At 46.0% G+C, this 17111-nt stretch overlaps 1 protein-coding gene across 2 annotated transcripts in view; it reads right to left on the bottom strand.

Moving 5' to 3' along the window:
- The window catches only part of ADK (adenosine kinase), a 478171-nt gene that overhangs the window by 350562 nt on the left and 110498 nt on the right, over positions 1-17111 (bottom strand). For both annotated transcript variants that reach the window (XM_060236706.1, XM_060236707.1), the window contains exon 4: positions 5228-5306. In XM_060236706.1, the coding sequence (XP_060092689.1) occupies positions 5228-5306 (79 nt within the window). The remainder of the gene's footprint in view (positions 1-5227; positions 5307-17111) is intronic.

Raw genomic sequence — 17111 nt, 5'->3', positions numbered from 1 at the left:
ATGGCTGACCCAAGGCCATTTCAGCAGGTGCAAGTGGAGGAGTGGGGAATCAAACCCGGTTCTCCCAGATAAGAGTCCGTGCACTGAACCACTACACCAAACTGGCTCTAAAACCTGCATAGCTCCAGGACCACCTCCTCCAGTATATCCACAGAAGAGTGTTATGCTCCGCTGAGAACAAACTTCTGGTGGTCCCTAGCTCTAAAGATACCTGGCTGTCTTCAACCAGAGCCGGGTCTGTTTTGGCCCTGGCTCCGACCTGGTGGACCTCTTTGCCAAACACCACCAGGGCCCTGTGAGACTTAATGCAATTCTGCAGGGCCTGTAAGGCAGAGATGTGCCTCCAGGCTTTTGGTTGAGGACCTCAACGGTTCCATCATAGCTGGCAACCCTCCTCCTATCTTTTTTCCTTCATCTTTGCTTCAGCCCTCTCCTCACCTGTCCACAAGTCTATGGTGCAGTCCAGAGCAAGGTAGTAAATACCTGATGCCATCTGAAACAATGAAGCTGTTTTTGGTGGTTGTAAATTGCCTAGAGTCTGCCCAAAGCTGTCCAATATTGGTCTGTTTCTCTACATAAAAACCTTTTTGTATAATCCACTTTGTGCAAAACAGTTCATACATTCTTAAAAAGCTACTGAAACACCCAATTTCTGGGGTTTTTTTATTATACAAAGATAGTTCTGCATTTTTGCATGCAATCTCTCATTTGCTGTTTTGCACTTCTGGGAGATTCGTACTGTGAGTCCTTTCTGAATACAAAAAGTAGAATACAGAAATCTGAACATTCATCCAGAAAAATTATAAAGATTTGCATAAATATAAGGAAATGACAGATGCCAGCCGGGCATGAAGGGGCTTAGGGCAGGCTAGATACACTAAGAGCAGTTCCAGATAACATCACTGTTGAGTGTATGACTTCCCCTCCCCCCCCCCCATCCAATGAGTCAAGGGCTTGACAGGAGGTGCTAATGGGAAGGGATAGATTTACACACTGTCACAAAGAAGGGACCAGCAATGGGAACCAACTGAAAATAGCTTCTGATAAGCAAACAAGTAAAAGATGCAACCTACAAAGTATACTCCTAGCTAACCCTCCTTCAGTCACACAGGCAACTGAGGCAGAAAGATATGAGGTGGAGTAAAGTTTAAGAGGAAGAACTGAATCTGTTGAGAAATTCCATGCTGACTTTTGGGCCCTTCTTGCCATCTGAAAAGGGTAGTCTTTTCCCCAGCTTCTGGTATTTTGAAAGATTTCCATCACATTATCTCATTTCAATCCTTCTGTGACATTTGCTCTCAATATGTTCATTCTCTGACTCTATCCGGTCCCTCCCAAAACTAAATTGCTTCCCCAAAATTTGCAGATAGCCTCTTTTGATGATCATCAGTTCCATCTGCTTGACACTTAGTGGAATTCTGAGATTTTCTTCACCTTTTTTTACCCACCAAGGGTTTGACAATAGACCATCCATTCTTTTCTCTATTAAGCAATGTTCATAGACCAACTTTACCAACTCTGTTTCAGTCTGCTCCTCAGAAACATAATTCTCATTGCTTTGTTTGTTCTCTTCCCATTTCCACACGCCGGCTGTCAGGAAATTATTCCGCTTATTTGCCCCTAATTGGTTCATTTCCATTTTTTTCCCTAATGCTACCTAAAACTCTTCCAAGTTTCCCCACTATCAAGAATCCTCACCCCCTTCTACATGTGTCTTTGCAGACTTATTTCCTTCTATATTAAAAAAAAAAGGTTCACTAGCTAAGCGTTCTAATTGCAGGAGCCGCCTTCAAACGTGATGCAGCTTATACGCTAACAATACAGTGACAAATCATGAACATTTCCCTAGCATTTTACATTGAAGCTCAGCATACTGCAATACTGCTTTCAAGTCCATGTTAGCCATTTCCTGTGTGATCCAGAAATCAGCAGACCATTTAGCATGAACTGCTTATTGAGCATTCTGCCCTAATGTTTTAACAGCAATAATGCTCTGACAATGGAGAGCTCTTTACACCGGAGAAGTTCAAGTCAATCCTAATGCATCTCTTTATGATCATTATATCAATTACTCTCAATTCCCTCTCAGAAAGCTCTCCTGCAGTTTTGCTCTGCTGACAGCTAGTGGGGAAACCAGGTATATACAACTAACAGGATCGTTTTTGAGCTGGTCCTGACCTTTACCATGCCCTCGTCAGGACACACAACACATAAAAAAGGTAAAGGTAGTCCCCTGCACAAGCAACAGTCGTTTCCGACTCTGGGGTGATGTCACATCACGATGTTTTCACAGCAGACTATTTACAAGGTGGTTTGCCATTGCCTTTCCCAGTCATCTACACTTTCCCCCCACCAAGCTGGGTACTCATTTTACTGACCTCGGAAGAATGGAAGGCTGAGTCAACCTGAAGCCGGCTACCTGAACCCAGCTTCCACCGGGGATCGAACTCAGGTCGTGAGCAGAGAGCTTGGACTGCAGTACTGCAGCTTTGCCACTCTGTGCCACAGGGCTCTACTCAACACATATGATTGCAAAAAAGGTATGAACCTCTGCTTCAGTCTGTACAAAATGCACCAACAGTGATACTGTCTGTAACAGAGTGCCTTCAAAACTGTAACAGAGTGCCTTCACCTTCTGAAACAGGGTGGCCAGCCAGTATGAAGTGGGCCTTCTTGGTGGTGTCACCTCTCCTCCCAGCCCCCTTTTTCAGGTGCCAAGTTCATTAAGTACGTTTGGAAGGACGGGAAGGTTCCTCTCCCCACTCCGCCACAACAGGTCTTTTCCTGAGGCTGAGTTTTCTCCTCTCCTCACCATGATTAAAAGGCAGTCCCCTGTGCAAGCACTGTTTGTTTCCGATCCTGGGGTGATGTCGCATCATGACATTTTCACAGCAAACTTTTTACGGGGTGGTTTGCCATTGCCTTCCCCAGTCATCTACGCTTTCCCCCCAGCAAGCTGGATACTCATTTTATTGACCTCGGAAGGATGGAAGGCTGAGTCAACCTCAAGCTGGCTACCTGAAAACCCATCTTCCGCCGGGGATCCAACTCAGGTCGTAAGCAGACCTTGGACTACAGTACTTTATCACTCTGCGCCACGGGGCTCTCTCAGCATGATTAGCCTGCCTCTTATGCTGGTTTCAATACCTACCCTTATTACTGTTACTTTTTTTTAATGCTGCCATTTACTGTTTTACTGCTAGTATTTTTACACTGTTTTGGATGTATGTAAGTTTCATTAATTTAGTTATTTGAAAATTCCTTGGCCTTTCAAATGCAACAACCTCACCAGTTCCCTGGCTAGAAGGATTTCCTACTCAAAATGCCACAAATAAGAAGTGGCACTGTCATTTTCAACAACAGCCTACTACTGCAACTCTTCTGGAATTTAAAACTGTTGGGGGGAGGGACTACGGCTTTGTGGCAGAACATCTGCTCGGCGTGAGGAAGGTCCCAGGCTCAATCCTGGGCATCTGCAGCTAAAAGGATCTGTTCGTAAAGAATACCTCTGCCTGAGACCACAGAAAGCCACTGCCAGTCAGAGTAGTCAATTCTGATTCAGCTGGATCAAGGCTGTGACTCAATATGAGGGAGATTTGTGCGTTTCTGTGTGTGTTTATTGCCAGTTAATACCATCAGCGTCAGGACACATGAGGCTACAATTGCCCTCATTTGCACATACATGCAGAGAGCACACAAACTGGCATTTCTTCTCTGCAAATTACACATTTTTATCAAGGCTTTGGCTACAACATACACCAACCATACTCAAGAACTTCCAGTATCACATTTCTCCCAGAGATCCTGGATGGATGCCTTGAATATCCTTAATTGCAATTAGGAATCTAAAGCCAGTTTGGTGTAGTGGTTAAGTGTATGGACTCTTATCTGGGAGAACCGGGTTTGATTCCCCATTCCTCCACTTGCACCTGCTGGAATGGCCTTGGGCCAGCCATAGCTCTGGCAGAGGTTGTCCTTGAAAGGGCAGCTGCTGTGAGAGCCCTCTCAGCCTCACCCACTTCACAGGGTGTCTGTTGTGGGGAAGGAAAATAAAGGCGATTGTGAGCCACTCTGATTCAGAGAGAAGGGCAGGGTACAAATCTGCAGTATTCTTCTTCAAAGTCTATATTCGAGGAATAATGAGATAATGCAGCAGAAAATATCTATGTGATATCTAGCTCAGGGGTCCCTAACCTCTTAGATCCTGTAGGCACCCTTGGAATTCTGACACAGGGTGGTAACAAAATGGCTGCTGCAAGAGTGTACCCACAAACACAGAGGAAAGCCAAGTGTAGCAGAGAAGAAGGGTAGACAAAAAATACACTGGGGAAGGGTAACAGAACAAAACAAAACATTGCAGCCAATTAGAAGCCCCACCCACTTTCTAAGAACACTTGGTGGGCACCAGGAAAGGTGTCGGCAGGCACTCTGGCACCCACAGGCACTACATTGGGAACTCCAGGTATAACTGGGCCCCATGAAGATAGATCCAGGTAGGCAGCCGTGTTGGTCTGAAGCAGTAGAACAAAGCCAAGAATCAACAAAGTTTTACTCAAAATGTACACTTCTGTAGGCTAGAAGCACACGATGATGAAGTGTGCTTCTAGCACACAAAAGCTTACATTCTGAATAAAACTTCATTGATCTTAAAGGTGCAACTTGACTCTTGCTTTGTGGTTGCCATGAACTGCATGGTGCTCCCTTGCCTTACAATAGGTTAATGCCAGTGGCTCTACTTTGGCTAGATCTGATTTACTTGATTCACTTCTTGTTCCCTGTCCCAGTCCTGTCTCAGTGCTGAACTGCCTTCCACCACTACCTCCTGTTAGCATATATGGGTTTATCAAGCACATATGAGGTTCTCAGGTCCAACGAAGGCTTCTTTTAGCCTTCTAACAGATTAGCCACAAACTACTATGGCCATTAAAGTCTCCAGTTGCTGGGCTGCAAGGCAGACAATAATATTCATCTATACAGACACAGGTGTCACTCAACCACCCACCTTGTTCTGTGGATAGGCTTTGTGGCTCTCCCTCCTTCCACACCTGCTTCGGGTCAAGATTTCAGCAGCAATGAGTGCTCACTCCTTTGCACTAACAGTAGAACACATCACACTCTGCTGTGACCAACACTCCAGTGTCACAAGATTAGTAATTTCTAAGGGGGGGAGGTCATGAAACCATTAACTATACCTTCTCCATTCATTTTAACAAACCAACCAACCAACCTGAGCCACTTTGACGGAATTCTGAGTAGATCCACCAGCATGATATTCTACTTTGAATTTTTTCACAAGTTCTTCAAATCTGTAAAAAGTCACAGGGGAAGGGAGAAGAGGAGAAAAAGCAGTTATATTTTGTAATTTGTCACACTACACAGATGTGAGCATTCCAGTTAGAAACAGATGCCATAATAGTTGAACAAGAAATTCAGGAATACAGGTTGATTTTCATGAAAGAGAAATTGTGAAGCATCGCGCATTTTCTGTGTGTGTGTGTGTGTGTGTACACACAGACACACACATACACATAATGGGCTGAACTGAGAAAGAACAGCCTGAGACAGTACTTGTATTACAGTTTTATCCCTCTTTCGAGAACACGGGTCACTCAACCCCTCACCCTCACCCTAGCCCAATGATTTGATTTGATTTTTTTATGTGATTTACAGCCTGTCTTTCTTACATGGACTCAAGGCAGAGCAAGGCAGTACAATCAGCAGGATGGGATAGTCAATAACTACTACTATAGGATATTAGAAGACTGGAAGCACCAGAAAGAACACAGGCATAGCAGAAGTATTAAGAGAGGGCCAGTTTGGTGTAGTGGTTAAGTGCAAGGGGAGAACCAGGTTTGATTCCCCACTCCTCCACTTTCACCTGCTGGAATGGCCTTGGGTTAGCCATGGCTCTCACAGAGCTGTCCTAGAAAGGGCAGTTTTTGTCAGATCTCTCTCAGCCCCACCTACCTCACAGGGTGTCTGTTGCGGGAGGGGGGAGGTAGAGGAGACTGTGACAGCTCTGAGACTCTGAGATTCAGAGTATAGGGCAAGATATAAATCTAATATCATCATCATCATCATGATCCACTAAGCAGTACAGAAATTACACAATGGGATCCTACTTACAATACTCTATGTACAGCGATAAAGACCACAAATCCCCAAAATTTATCTAAGTTTGAAAAACCATTTTGTACTGCTTTGTACTACCTGTGCAGAAAAGCCCCCTGGAGGCTTTTCTGCACAGGTAGTACAAAGTTTTGCAAAGGCAAGTGGGGAGCTTTCCTAACCTCTTCAGACGGGCCATTCCACAAGGCGAGAGCCACAACAGAGAAAGCGATTGTACAGGCAGCTGTCGATTTTGCCCATTTGCAAGTTGGCCCTTGCAGAACCCCCTGCTGCCATGAGCAGAGACCGATATATTGTGCATTACAGCAGTCCAGTCTCGTGTGGTGTGGATCCAGGTGACCAGGTCAGGTGTGTTAAGGTTGGGGCCATTTTACAAGGCTAGGTTGAGCTGGTAGAAAGCCTGTTTTGCAGCTGCATGAACTTGCTTCTCCAGTAATAGAGATGGATCCAGGATGACCCCAAGACTTTTAAAACAGTCACCAAGGGTCAGCTGAACTCCACATGTAAAGTTCTGCATTTGAGTAGGAAAAATCCAATGCATGGTTATAGGATGGAGGAGACTTGTCTTTGCAGTAGCATGTGTGAAAAGGATCTCGGGGTCTTAGTGGATAATACGCTGAACATGAGTCAACAGTGTGATGCGGTGGCTAAAAAGTCAAATGCAATTTTAGGCTGTATCAACAGAAGTATAGTGTCTAGATCATGTGATGTGATGGTATCGCTTTACTCTGCTCTGGTAAGACCTCACCTGGAGTATTGTATTCAGTTTTGGGCACCACATTTTAAGGAGGATATAGACAAGCTGGAACGGGTCCAGAGGAGGGCGACGAAGATGGTGAGGGGTCTGGAGACCAAGTCCTATGAGGAAAGGTTGAAGGAGCTGGGGATGTTTAGCCTGGAGAGGAGGCGGCTGACAGGTGATATGATCACCATCTTCAAGTACTTGAAGGGCTGACATATACAGCAGTGTTTCCCATTTGCAGGGTTGTGACCCGGTAGCGGGCCACGGAAGCCTTACTACCGGGTCACAAGAAAAAATAAAGCTAGCCCCACCCCCAGCAAAGAATGACTTCTGCTCTGCTTCCTTCCTTCCCCCATCTCTCTGTTGTGCAGATAAAAGCTAGCCTTGAAGACTGACACAGGCTGCAAAACCTGCACTCCGTTTGGCTTCCTTCCCCCGTCTCTCTGTTGTGCAAAGAAAAGCTAGCCTTGAAGACTGACACAGGCTGCAAAGTCTAAGCTCTGTTTGGTTTCCTTCCTTCCCCCATCTCTGTGTTGTGCAGAGAGGAGCTGGGCTGCCTCTCCTTCCTTCTCCCTCCTCCCAGTGTTTTAGAGAAAAGCTGGCGTCCACTGGCACTTTAGACCCATGAAGTGTTCTTCAGCGTATGAGCTTTCATGTCCCTTGCAGTATGCTCTTTTGGGGAGATTTCCCCAGGAGGCCTGGGCGGCAAAGAAGGGCGTGTGTGTTTTTTTCAGCCGAGAGGGGCGGGGAATGGGCATTACAGTAGCTATTTTTTTTACTAAACGACCCCTGGGCAAAATTGTTGCTGGCTGGGGTCATCTGATGGTGAGAAAGGCTTTTTTTTCTTTCCCCCTCCCCTTCCTTCCTTCCTTCCTTCCTTCCTTCCTTCCTTCCTTCCTTCCTTCCTTCCTTCCTTCCTTCCTTCCTTCCTTCCTTCCTTCCTTCCTTCCTTCCTTCCTTCTTTCCTTCCTTCCTTCCTTCCTTTCTTTCCCTGCAAGTGATGCTCTGTCTGTATTCTTGTTGCTGGGAGGGGGGAAACAACATTGGGAGGGCTTCTAGTGCCCTGGCCCCACTGGTGGACATTCTGGTGCTTTTTGAGCATTGTGTGAGAGAATTTTGGACTGGATAGTCCACTGGCTTGATCCAATATAGCTCCTCTTATGTTCTTTTTTTCCATGTCTTTCTTTTCCTTTCCTTCCATTTCATTCTTTCCCTTTCTCTTTCTTTCTTTTCATTTTTACTGGATGAAACTTTTCTGTTCATCATACTGTTGTTGCAGACATAGGAGCTCTGCCAATGAAAAGTTGGCACCCCCAGTGGTAGCCAGCTGGCCTTTCTATGAGATTTCTGTGTGAGTGCGTGAGAGTGAGAGGTGTGGTGCAGAAGAGATTATTGGAGATTACTGCTGTATATCTCAACAGCACTGGAAGTGATGGTACTATGAACTTGGCACCATTTTACTGGTCCTGCTTTTAACAGCTGTCTGACACCAAAATTAAACTCCTCCTGTAGATATTAAAAAGGATGAAAGAAGTTCACCGGCTAAATATCTGCAAAACAGGTTGCTTTTAAAGGCATGGGAAACACAGTCAGTAAAAAGCTGCAAGTTATCCCAAAAATATCCTTTTTGGGAATAACTGCAGAAAAGCTTGTATGAACTTCATATAACTTGAAATTAATTAATTAATTGCAGTACAATTCTCTGCTACCTTTCACAGTGTTTCAGTCAAGGAAAAGTATGAAAAATAGCTGTCAAAGGATTTTCTTGAGTCAGGGTTCCAGTAGTAGCAGCTGAAGGAAGGGCCTACTAAATGTTTCAGCATATTTTGAGGTAGAGCAGCTGCCAGGGCCCAGTGTGGGTGATACACAGTGCTGTCATGTCTGATGGGAATGGCAGCAGCACTCTGAACTGCATACACTGGCCAGTGCTGTTGAGAAAGGGGTGGGTAGGTGGTGCAGGCAATTAGGAGTGCTTGCAAGCTGGAGAAGAACACACAAACAGATAGGTGCATGCAGGTGTGGGAGTGGAAAGAGAGGACCGCCCACTTTCCACCCCCATTTTGGCTCAGTATGAGTTTCAGAGGAATTTTTCTGAAAATGAAGTTACTTCAGAAGAAGAGGCAGGTTTGGGGGAGTGCCCTGGAAGTGACATCACAGGAAAAGGTGGAGTTTTGGTTCAGTGTTCTTCAAGGCCTCTGCCTTCCCAGCCAACATAACCTCCATCTTTTCAGGATTTAGTTTCAATTTGTTGACTTTTAGCCAGTTAACAATTTTAGCCAAGCAATGATTCAGAACCTCTACCACATCACCTAGATATCTGGATTAGGATATACAGGGGCTTTTTTTGAAGAAAAAGCCCAGCAGGAACTCATTTGTATACTAGGCCACACCCCCTGACACCAAACCAGCCAGAACTGCATTCCTGCTCAAAAAAGATTCTAAGGATATATAAATAATAATAACAACAACAACAACAACAACAACAACAACTTTATTTTTATATCCCGCCATCCCCCGCCGAGGCGGGCTCAGGGCGGCTAACAGACATGGAGATCCCATGATTCATGTAAAACAATGTAGACAATTTTAAATATATCAATTGCATAATAAATTATTTAAAATAGATAAAATATAAAATGGGTGCTAAAATACTGTAATCATAATATCCACAAGATGGCTAGATATCCACATGTCATATTAATCAGGTTCTATCTCGAAGGCAAGCTGGAAAAGAAATGTTTTGCAAGCCCTGCGGAATTGGTTCAGGTCCCGCAGGGCTCGCACCATCTCTGGAAGGTGGTTCCACCAACGAGGGGCCATCACTGAGAAGGCCTGCTCCCTAGTAGCCTTCAACCTAGCATCTCTTGGCCCAGGGATTGTTAGTAAGTTCTGAGAGCTCGATCTCAGTGCTCTCTGGGGCATATATGGGGAGAGGCGGTCCCTTAGGTAGGCAGGTCCTCGGCCATATAGGGCTTTAAAGGTGATAACCAGCACTTTATAGCGAACACGGTACACAACCGGCAGCCAATGCAGATCCCGCAGCCCAGGCCGCGCAGGTTCCCACCGTGGTAGTCCCTCCAGCAGCCTGGCCGCCGCGTTCTGGACTACCTGGTGTCTCTGTGTTCGGTATAAGGGCAGCCCCATGTAGAGGGCATTGCAGTAGTCAAGTCTCGAAGTGACCGTTGCGTGGATCACAGTTGCTAGGTCGCTGCGCTCCAAGAAGGGAGCCAACTGCCTCGCCCTCTTGAGATGGAAGAAGGCGGATCTAGCAGTGGCGGCTATCTGGGCCTCCATTGATAGAGAGGATTCCAGTAGCACTCCCAGGCTCTTGACTTTGAGCACTGGTACCAGTGGCGCACCGTCGAAAGCCGGTAGGGTAATCTCCCCTCCCGGTCCGCCGCGGCCCACGCAAAGGACCTCAGTCTTCGCCGGATTCAACTTCAGCCCGCTCAGCCTGAGCCAGTCAGCCACGGCTTGTAATGCCCGGCCAAATTTATAGGGACATCACCAGCCCGGCCGTCCATCAATAGATAGAGCTGGGTGTCATCTGCGTATTGATGACAACCCAGCCCATACCTCCGTGCAATCTGGGCAAGAGGGCGCATAAAGATGTTAAACAACATCGGGGAGAGAACTGCTCCCTGAGGCACACCACAATGAAGTGGGTGCTTCTGAGACAGCTCCCCCCCAATTGCCACCCTTTGTCCCCGACCGTCAAGAAAGGAGGAGAGCCACTGTAAGGCTAGCCCCCGAATTCCTGCGTCGGCGAGGCGGCGGGTCAGCAGCCGATGGTCGACCATATTGAACGCAGCCGATAGGTCTAGCAACAGCAGTACCGCCGAGCCGCCTCAATCCAGTTGTCGTCGGAGGTCATCCATGAGGGCGACCAGGACTGTTTCCGTCCCATGGCCCGGGCGGAAGCCGGACTGGCATGGGTCTAAGATGGAAGCGTCCTCCAGAAATTCCTGTAACTGCACCGCCACAGCCCTCTCAATAATTTTGCCCAAAAAGGGCAAATTTGAGACCGGCCAGTAGTGTGCCAATTTGGCCGGGTCTGATGATGGTTTTTTCAAGAGAGGGCGGACCAATGCCTCTTTCAGGGGTGTTGGGAAAACACCCTCTGAAAGGGATCGATTTATAATATCCCGTATAGGATGTCTTAATTCCTCCTGGCAGGCCTTAATTAGCCAGGAGGGGCATGGGTCCAGGTCACAAGTCGTGGATCGTGCAGTGCCAAGAATTCTGTCGACCTCCTCCAAGCTGAGCGGGTCGAAGCAATCCAGAGTTAAATCAGAAGACACGCATTGGGCTTCGATTTCACTTACTGCCTCCAAATTGGCAGGGCAGTCATGGCGGAGCGATTGGACCTTATCTGCAAAAAATTTCGCAAAAGTCTCACAGCCAATCTCCAATTCCTTAGCTTTTGAGTTGCCTTGAGGCAGTGTAGTCAGGTTCCGAATTATTCTAAATAATTGGGCTGGGCGCGAATTTGCAGATGCAATCTTAGCCGCAAAGTATGTTTTCTTTGCGGCCTTGATTGCCATCTCATAGGACTTCATAAACTTCCTATAAGATGTTCTAGTCGCCTCATCACGAGTACGCCGCCATTGCCTCTCTAGCCGTCTAAGGCCTTGTTTCAGCTGGCGTAATTCCGGGGTATACCACGGAGCCAGCTTAGTCTGAGGCCGCAGAGGGCGCCGAGGTGCGATCTCCTCGATGGCCCTAGAGAGCCGGCTATTCCAGGTCTCAATCAGGCCATCCAGGGAGTCGCCAGAGGGCCAGGGGTCCCGCAGAGCCATCTGGAACCGTTCCGGGTCCATTTGGCTCCGCGGGCGAGCCATAATCGGCTCCTCGCCTAAACAGGTTTGGGGAGGCATATCTACACGGGCCTTGAGGGTGAAGTGATCCGACCATGGCACTACCTCTGCGGTTATGTCGCTCACTACAATCCCAGCCGCGAAGATCAGGTCTAACATGTGTCCGGCCTGGTGGGTGGGGGTTGCAACAAATTGAGAGAGTCCCAGTGTCGCCATGGAAGACACTAGGTCCGCCGCCTGGCTGGAGGACGGGTCGTCAGCATGGACGTTGAAGTCACCCAGGATTATCAGCCTTGGGTGCTCCAACGCCCAGCCTGTCGCCGCCTCGAGCAGGGACAGTAAGGCGTTGGCTGGTGCGTTAGGCGTACGGTACACCAGCCAAATCGCCAACCCCTCTCCATCCCCCCACGCCAGACCGGCACATTCAATGCCCTCAATCTTTGGGGCCGGGAGCGCCCTGAAGGAGTAAGCCTCCCGTGCAAATAATGCCACTCCTCCCCCCCGCCCGCTAGTCCGCGATTGGTGGAAGACTGAGTAACCTGGGGGAGCAGTTTGCGAGAGGGCTACTGTATCACCCTCCCGGATCCAGGTCTCAGTCACGCAAGCCAGGTCCATATTCTGCTCGAGCATAAACTCTCGGAGAATTGAGGTCTTATTATTAATGGACCTGGCGTTGCATAACACCAATGACAGAGGCGGGTTACACCTGGCCCTACTACCTGTCACCCTTGGGATGGGCCGCAGATTGGAGGGGGGCCGGGCACCAACTTGTCTCTGTCCTCCTCCCTTATAATATCTGCTCCCACCGCCATACCTCCCCCTCCCCAGGAGCACTGGAATCCCTGAGCCGGCCATTCCTCGCTGGCAGCAGCTGCTATAAAGACCACTATCAAGGCTGGTATCTAATCGCTCTCTCCTCACTCCGTCTAACTAGCCCCTGATAAAGATGAGTATCATCAGCAAACTGATGGCAACCAATTCCTAAACTACAAATGACTTGTCCTAAGGGCTTTATATAGAGATTAAAATGCATTAAAATGATAAACTGATTGTAGTGCCTCTTAAATTATTCCTGTGAAGAAACATATACAATATTCCCAGGGGTGGAATTCTAGCAGGAGCTCTTTTGCATATCAGGCCAAACCCCCCGATGTAGCCAATTGTCCAAGAGCTTAGAAAAAAGAGTCTTGTAATCCTCTAGGACTGACTGCAACAGGGTGTGTGGCCTAATATGCAAAGGAGCTTCTGCTAGAATTCCAGCCCTGAATATTCCTTATCTCTGAAGTTCATTCCAATATCGTTTGCTTAAAAAGAATTTCTATGCACTGTTTCCCTATCAAGAAAGATGAAAAGTAAGCATATGTTTTTTCTCCAGCAGATTCCTTGGAAAAAAATTAGAGATGATCTCAAACTCTGATATAAATCAGATACAATTAGATTTCATCATCACATCATGTTTCCATTCCTTTCTGACTGTGATTTAATACCAAATCATGAAACTTCTGGAGATCAGACAAATCATATTGTATTTTTCCAACCAACCTAATCCAACCTTTACCAATTCCTCCCTTTTTAATATGAAAAAAATTCCACGGACCTTCCCCATGAAAGTAGTTGTACTATTAGTATATGTTGATTGAGAAAAGATATATTGACTAGGGATGCGTACAAACCAAAACATGAACCACAGTCTGTGCACGAAACTGGGTCAGTCTGTGTTTCGCGAACCACTAGTTCGTGAGATATGCCTCTGATGAACTGTCCCCGAACTTCCATGGGAGGTTCAAGGAGGGTTCGTGTCTCCCCTTGGTTTCCCCAGGCATCACATGGCTCCAGCTGCCTTGGGAAGGCAAGGGACAGCAGGCAGCTTGAACTGCCTTCCCTCCTGCAGGATCAGCTGTTTTGTGGGCTCTGCTGGGTTGTCTGTTTGAAGCCAGGCAGCCCAGCAGAGCCCCGATGAGCCTGTGGGAAGACCTATCTTTCCTCTGAGATCTCCGATCTTCCTTCCCTCCTTTCTGCTGGCAGTGGGGAGTGAAACCAGCCTGTGAAATTGCTGCCAGTCATTTATACCTAAGCCAACAAAACACAAGGCACCACAGTCTCTAAACAGAGCAGAAACAATAAGCACACTTATGCTCTGTGTGGTGTTGTTGGAGGCTACTGCATTCCATTAGAATAAAATTTGTCTGAGATACTAATAAGAAAAGATGGAGCTCTTGAAGAAGACACAAAACTGCTTATATTTGAATCCCATGTTAGGTTCAGCGATCCTTTTCTCCTATACAGAAGCATGTCTCTTATTTTAGAGAAGTCCCACTGGCACCTGCGGAAGAAAGGTGGGAAGAACTCTCTATTTCAGTTTGGTATCTGCATCTATCGAACATCATGTTGTACTGGAATTGCTTTTCATCATTCATGGATTGTGATTATACTGTTATATCGTCTTGTAGTCCTACATAATAATATACTTGTATGCCATTTGTAAGTTGCATGGTCTTATTATTGGTTTTGCTCAGTCATTTATACCTGACAGCTTAACAGGTTTTCTTAGGTTTAAGTGGCTGGCAGCTATTTAACGCTTCCATTTTGCTCAGCTTGCAGCTATTTTAGCCTAACCGGGGGGGAGGGGGGGTGCACCCGTCCACTGTTAGGCTGAAATGGCTGCAAGTCCTTTCAGTGATCTGTTTTGCTCCCCCCAAACACACACTTGGAAGCGAGAGCGAGTGAAACCAGTCTGTGAAATGGCTAAATCAGGCAGCCCAAGAAGTCTGCCCATCAGCTGTTAGGTTTAAAGGGCTGCCGCCATTTTAGCCTAACAGCCGCTATTCTGTACTACTGAGCTAGATTTATGTTGAATGTGCACCCTTACTTATAACTCAAAGACACCCATGTAGTACTTAAAACTCAGAAGCTACTAGAACACTTAGAAAGAATATGAAATACTTTTTTTTAAAAAAGAACCAAGAAAGAACATGCTCTAAAAGAAAGACTTGACAAAGACCGTAGAAGTATTACCTCAGCAAGCTGTTTATGGTAACCCAGATAATGAGCATTATAGCAGGAATAGATGTTGTGCTTGTGGGAATGACAAATGTACAAAATGGTGCCACTGCATCCTATGGTAAAAGCTCCTAAACATTGCAAGAGGACTGCTGCTGGGGACTGCTGCTGCCGGCATCCCACGGTGGGCATAACGCTAGTCTTAGCCAAGGTCCAAACAGATTTCACTATTCACAGTATTCCAACACTTCCACACTAGCTGCTTTCAGAGCGTACTGTCTGAACGTGATCGCTCACAAGTCTCTGTTAAAAAGCTTGAGCCTGTCTCACCTATCAGAGCTGTCTTCAAGACCACGGGGGAGGCTGAAGTCTATGTACCAAGAGCAGCTAAAATTCTAGGTCACCCTCTTGGAGAGCCAGTTTGGTGTAGTTGTTAAGTGTGCAGACTCTTATCTGGGAGAACCAGGTTTGATCCCCCACTCCTCCACTTGCAGCTGCTGGAATGGCCTTGGGTTAGCCATAGCTCTGGCAGAGGTTGTCCTTGAAAGGGCAGCTGCTGTGAGAGTCCTCTCGCCTCACCCACCTCACAGGGTGTCTGTTGTGGGGGAGGAAGGGAAAGGAGATTGTGAGCTGCTCTGAGACTCTGAGATTCGGAGTGGAGGGCGGGATATAAATCCAATATCTTCTTCTTACACACCAACTGCACAGAGGTGCAAAACCAAAACTCTCTAAATACAACTGTTTTTCAAATAAAGAACAAAATAACAATTGCAGGCTAAGGGGGCTCTCATCTTATAAAATTAAGCACACAAGCTGTGAAATAGTTACTATAACACAATTATATTTGAGTTTGGACAGCTGATCTTTACTTTAAAGTCAAATGAAATAAATACTTGAAAGTTAAATATATTTACCCTCCCCCCCCCCCAATTTATACACATACTTTTAACACATATTCTGTTTGCAGAGGTTAGCTTTCTAGGATTTTGTTTAGTGTCAAATTTCTATAATAAATTTTATGCAGCGTTAAGCAATATTTCAAAGTGATCTTCACAGATAAAGTTCACGAGGGGGAGGGCTTTTAGGTAATTGCAAATAAAAGTCAGGTTTTTAATTTTAGGGCCTTTCAAAAAACACATGGACAAAGCTGGCTGACTTTACCAAAAAGGAAAAAAAGTCTTTAAATCACTATCCTTAAGAGTTAATGTTTTAACCATACTTTTGTATCAATGTTACTTTTTCCATCTTGTTCCAATAATGTTTAAATGTAAACATATGTGGAAAATGTTCTTTTGGCGTCCATCAAACTGACATTTAAGTGCATTTTTTCAACCTCTAACGTTTGTGGTAAAGTATTTCAAAGCTACGGACCTTCAAAAATGCATAGGCAAATTGTCTCTTTCATATGTTAACATTTGGTCCTCATAACATAGAACCTGTTTGGAATTACGACTTCTCATTTAGTTGCTATTTGTTTGGATGAGGTGGTTTTGGAAAATACAGGACTAGTTTGAGGTAATTCTAGTTTTCAGTAATAAATATGTCTAAGAGGAGTTGCTGTTTTGAGAAACACTCTACACAAGATGTATTTAGTTGTATGTAGCATATGTAAAATTCAAAAACGCACTTATATTTGTAATGCCATTAACATCAAATTGCAGTAATTTTCTGTTTGAGGTTTTATTTAATTCCTAGCCACTTCTTCACTTTGGGAAATTGGGGATTAACTGCATTTGAGTAGCAGATAGCTGCAAGATAGTTTTATCAACTAATAGCTATTGCTTCTTGCTTTATTCGTTACATTTCCAGGTTTCTCTGAGAGTGATGAGATTAGATCGTGGTCCCCAACCATTTTGACCCTGCGGACACATCAGGAATTCTAACACAGCCTGGTTGGTGCAGCAACAAAATGGCTCTCACAAAATGGATGCTGGAGGTAAAGCCAGTCACAAAATAATTCCCACAGCCTAATTTCACTAACTCATTGTAGGTCTTTGTGCTGTAGTGGTAGGTGCTGCCAAACAAGCATTTTAAGAGCCAGTTTGGTGTAGTGGTTAAGTGTGCGGACTCTTCTCTGGGAGAACCGGGTTTGATTCCCCATTCCTCCACTTGCACCTGCTGAAATGGCCTTGGGTCAGCCACAGCTCTTGCAGAGCTGTCCTTGAAAGGGCAGCTTCTAGGAGAGCTCTCTCAGCCTCATCCACCTCACAGGGTGTCTGTTGTGGGGGGAGAATATAAAGGAGATTGTAAGCTGCTCTGAGTCTCTGATTCAGAGAGAAGGGCGGGGTATAAATCTGCAATTCTTCTTCTAAAAAATCTACACAGCCAATCAAATCTCAGAAGTCTCAAGAGTAGCATACAATTGTCTTCCCTTTCTCTCCCCACAACAGACACGCTGTGAGTTAGGTGGCGCTGAGAGAACT

This window comes from Heteronotia binoei, chromosome 4 (assembly GCF_032191835.1).
Source record: "Heteronotia binoei isolate CCM8104 ecotype False Entrance Well chromosome 4, APGP_CSIRO_Hbin_v1, whole genome shotgun sequence".
Lineage (NCBI taxonomy): Eukaryota > Metazoa > Chordata > Lepidosauria > Squamata > Gekkonidae > Heteronotia > Heteronotia binoei.
This window is presented reverse-complemented; position numbering and strand designations above follow the sequence as displayed.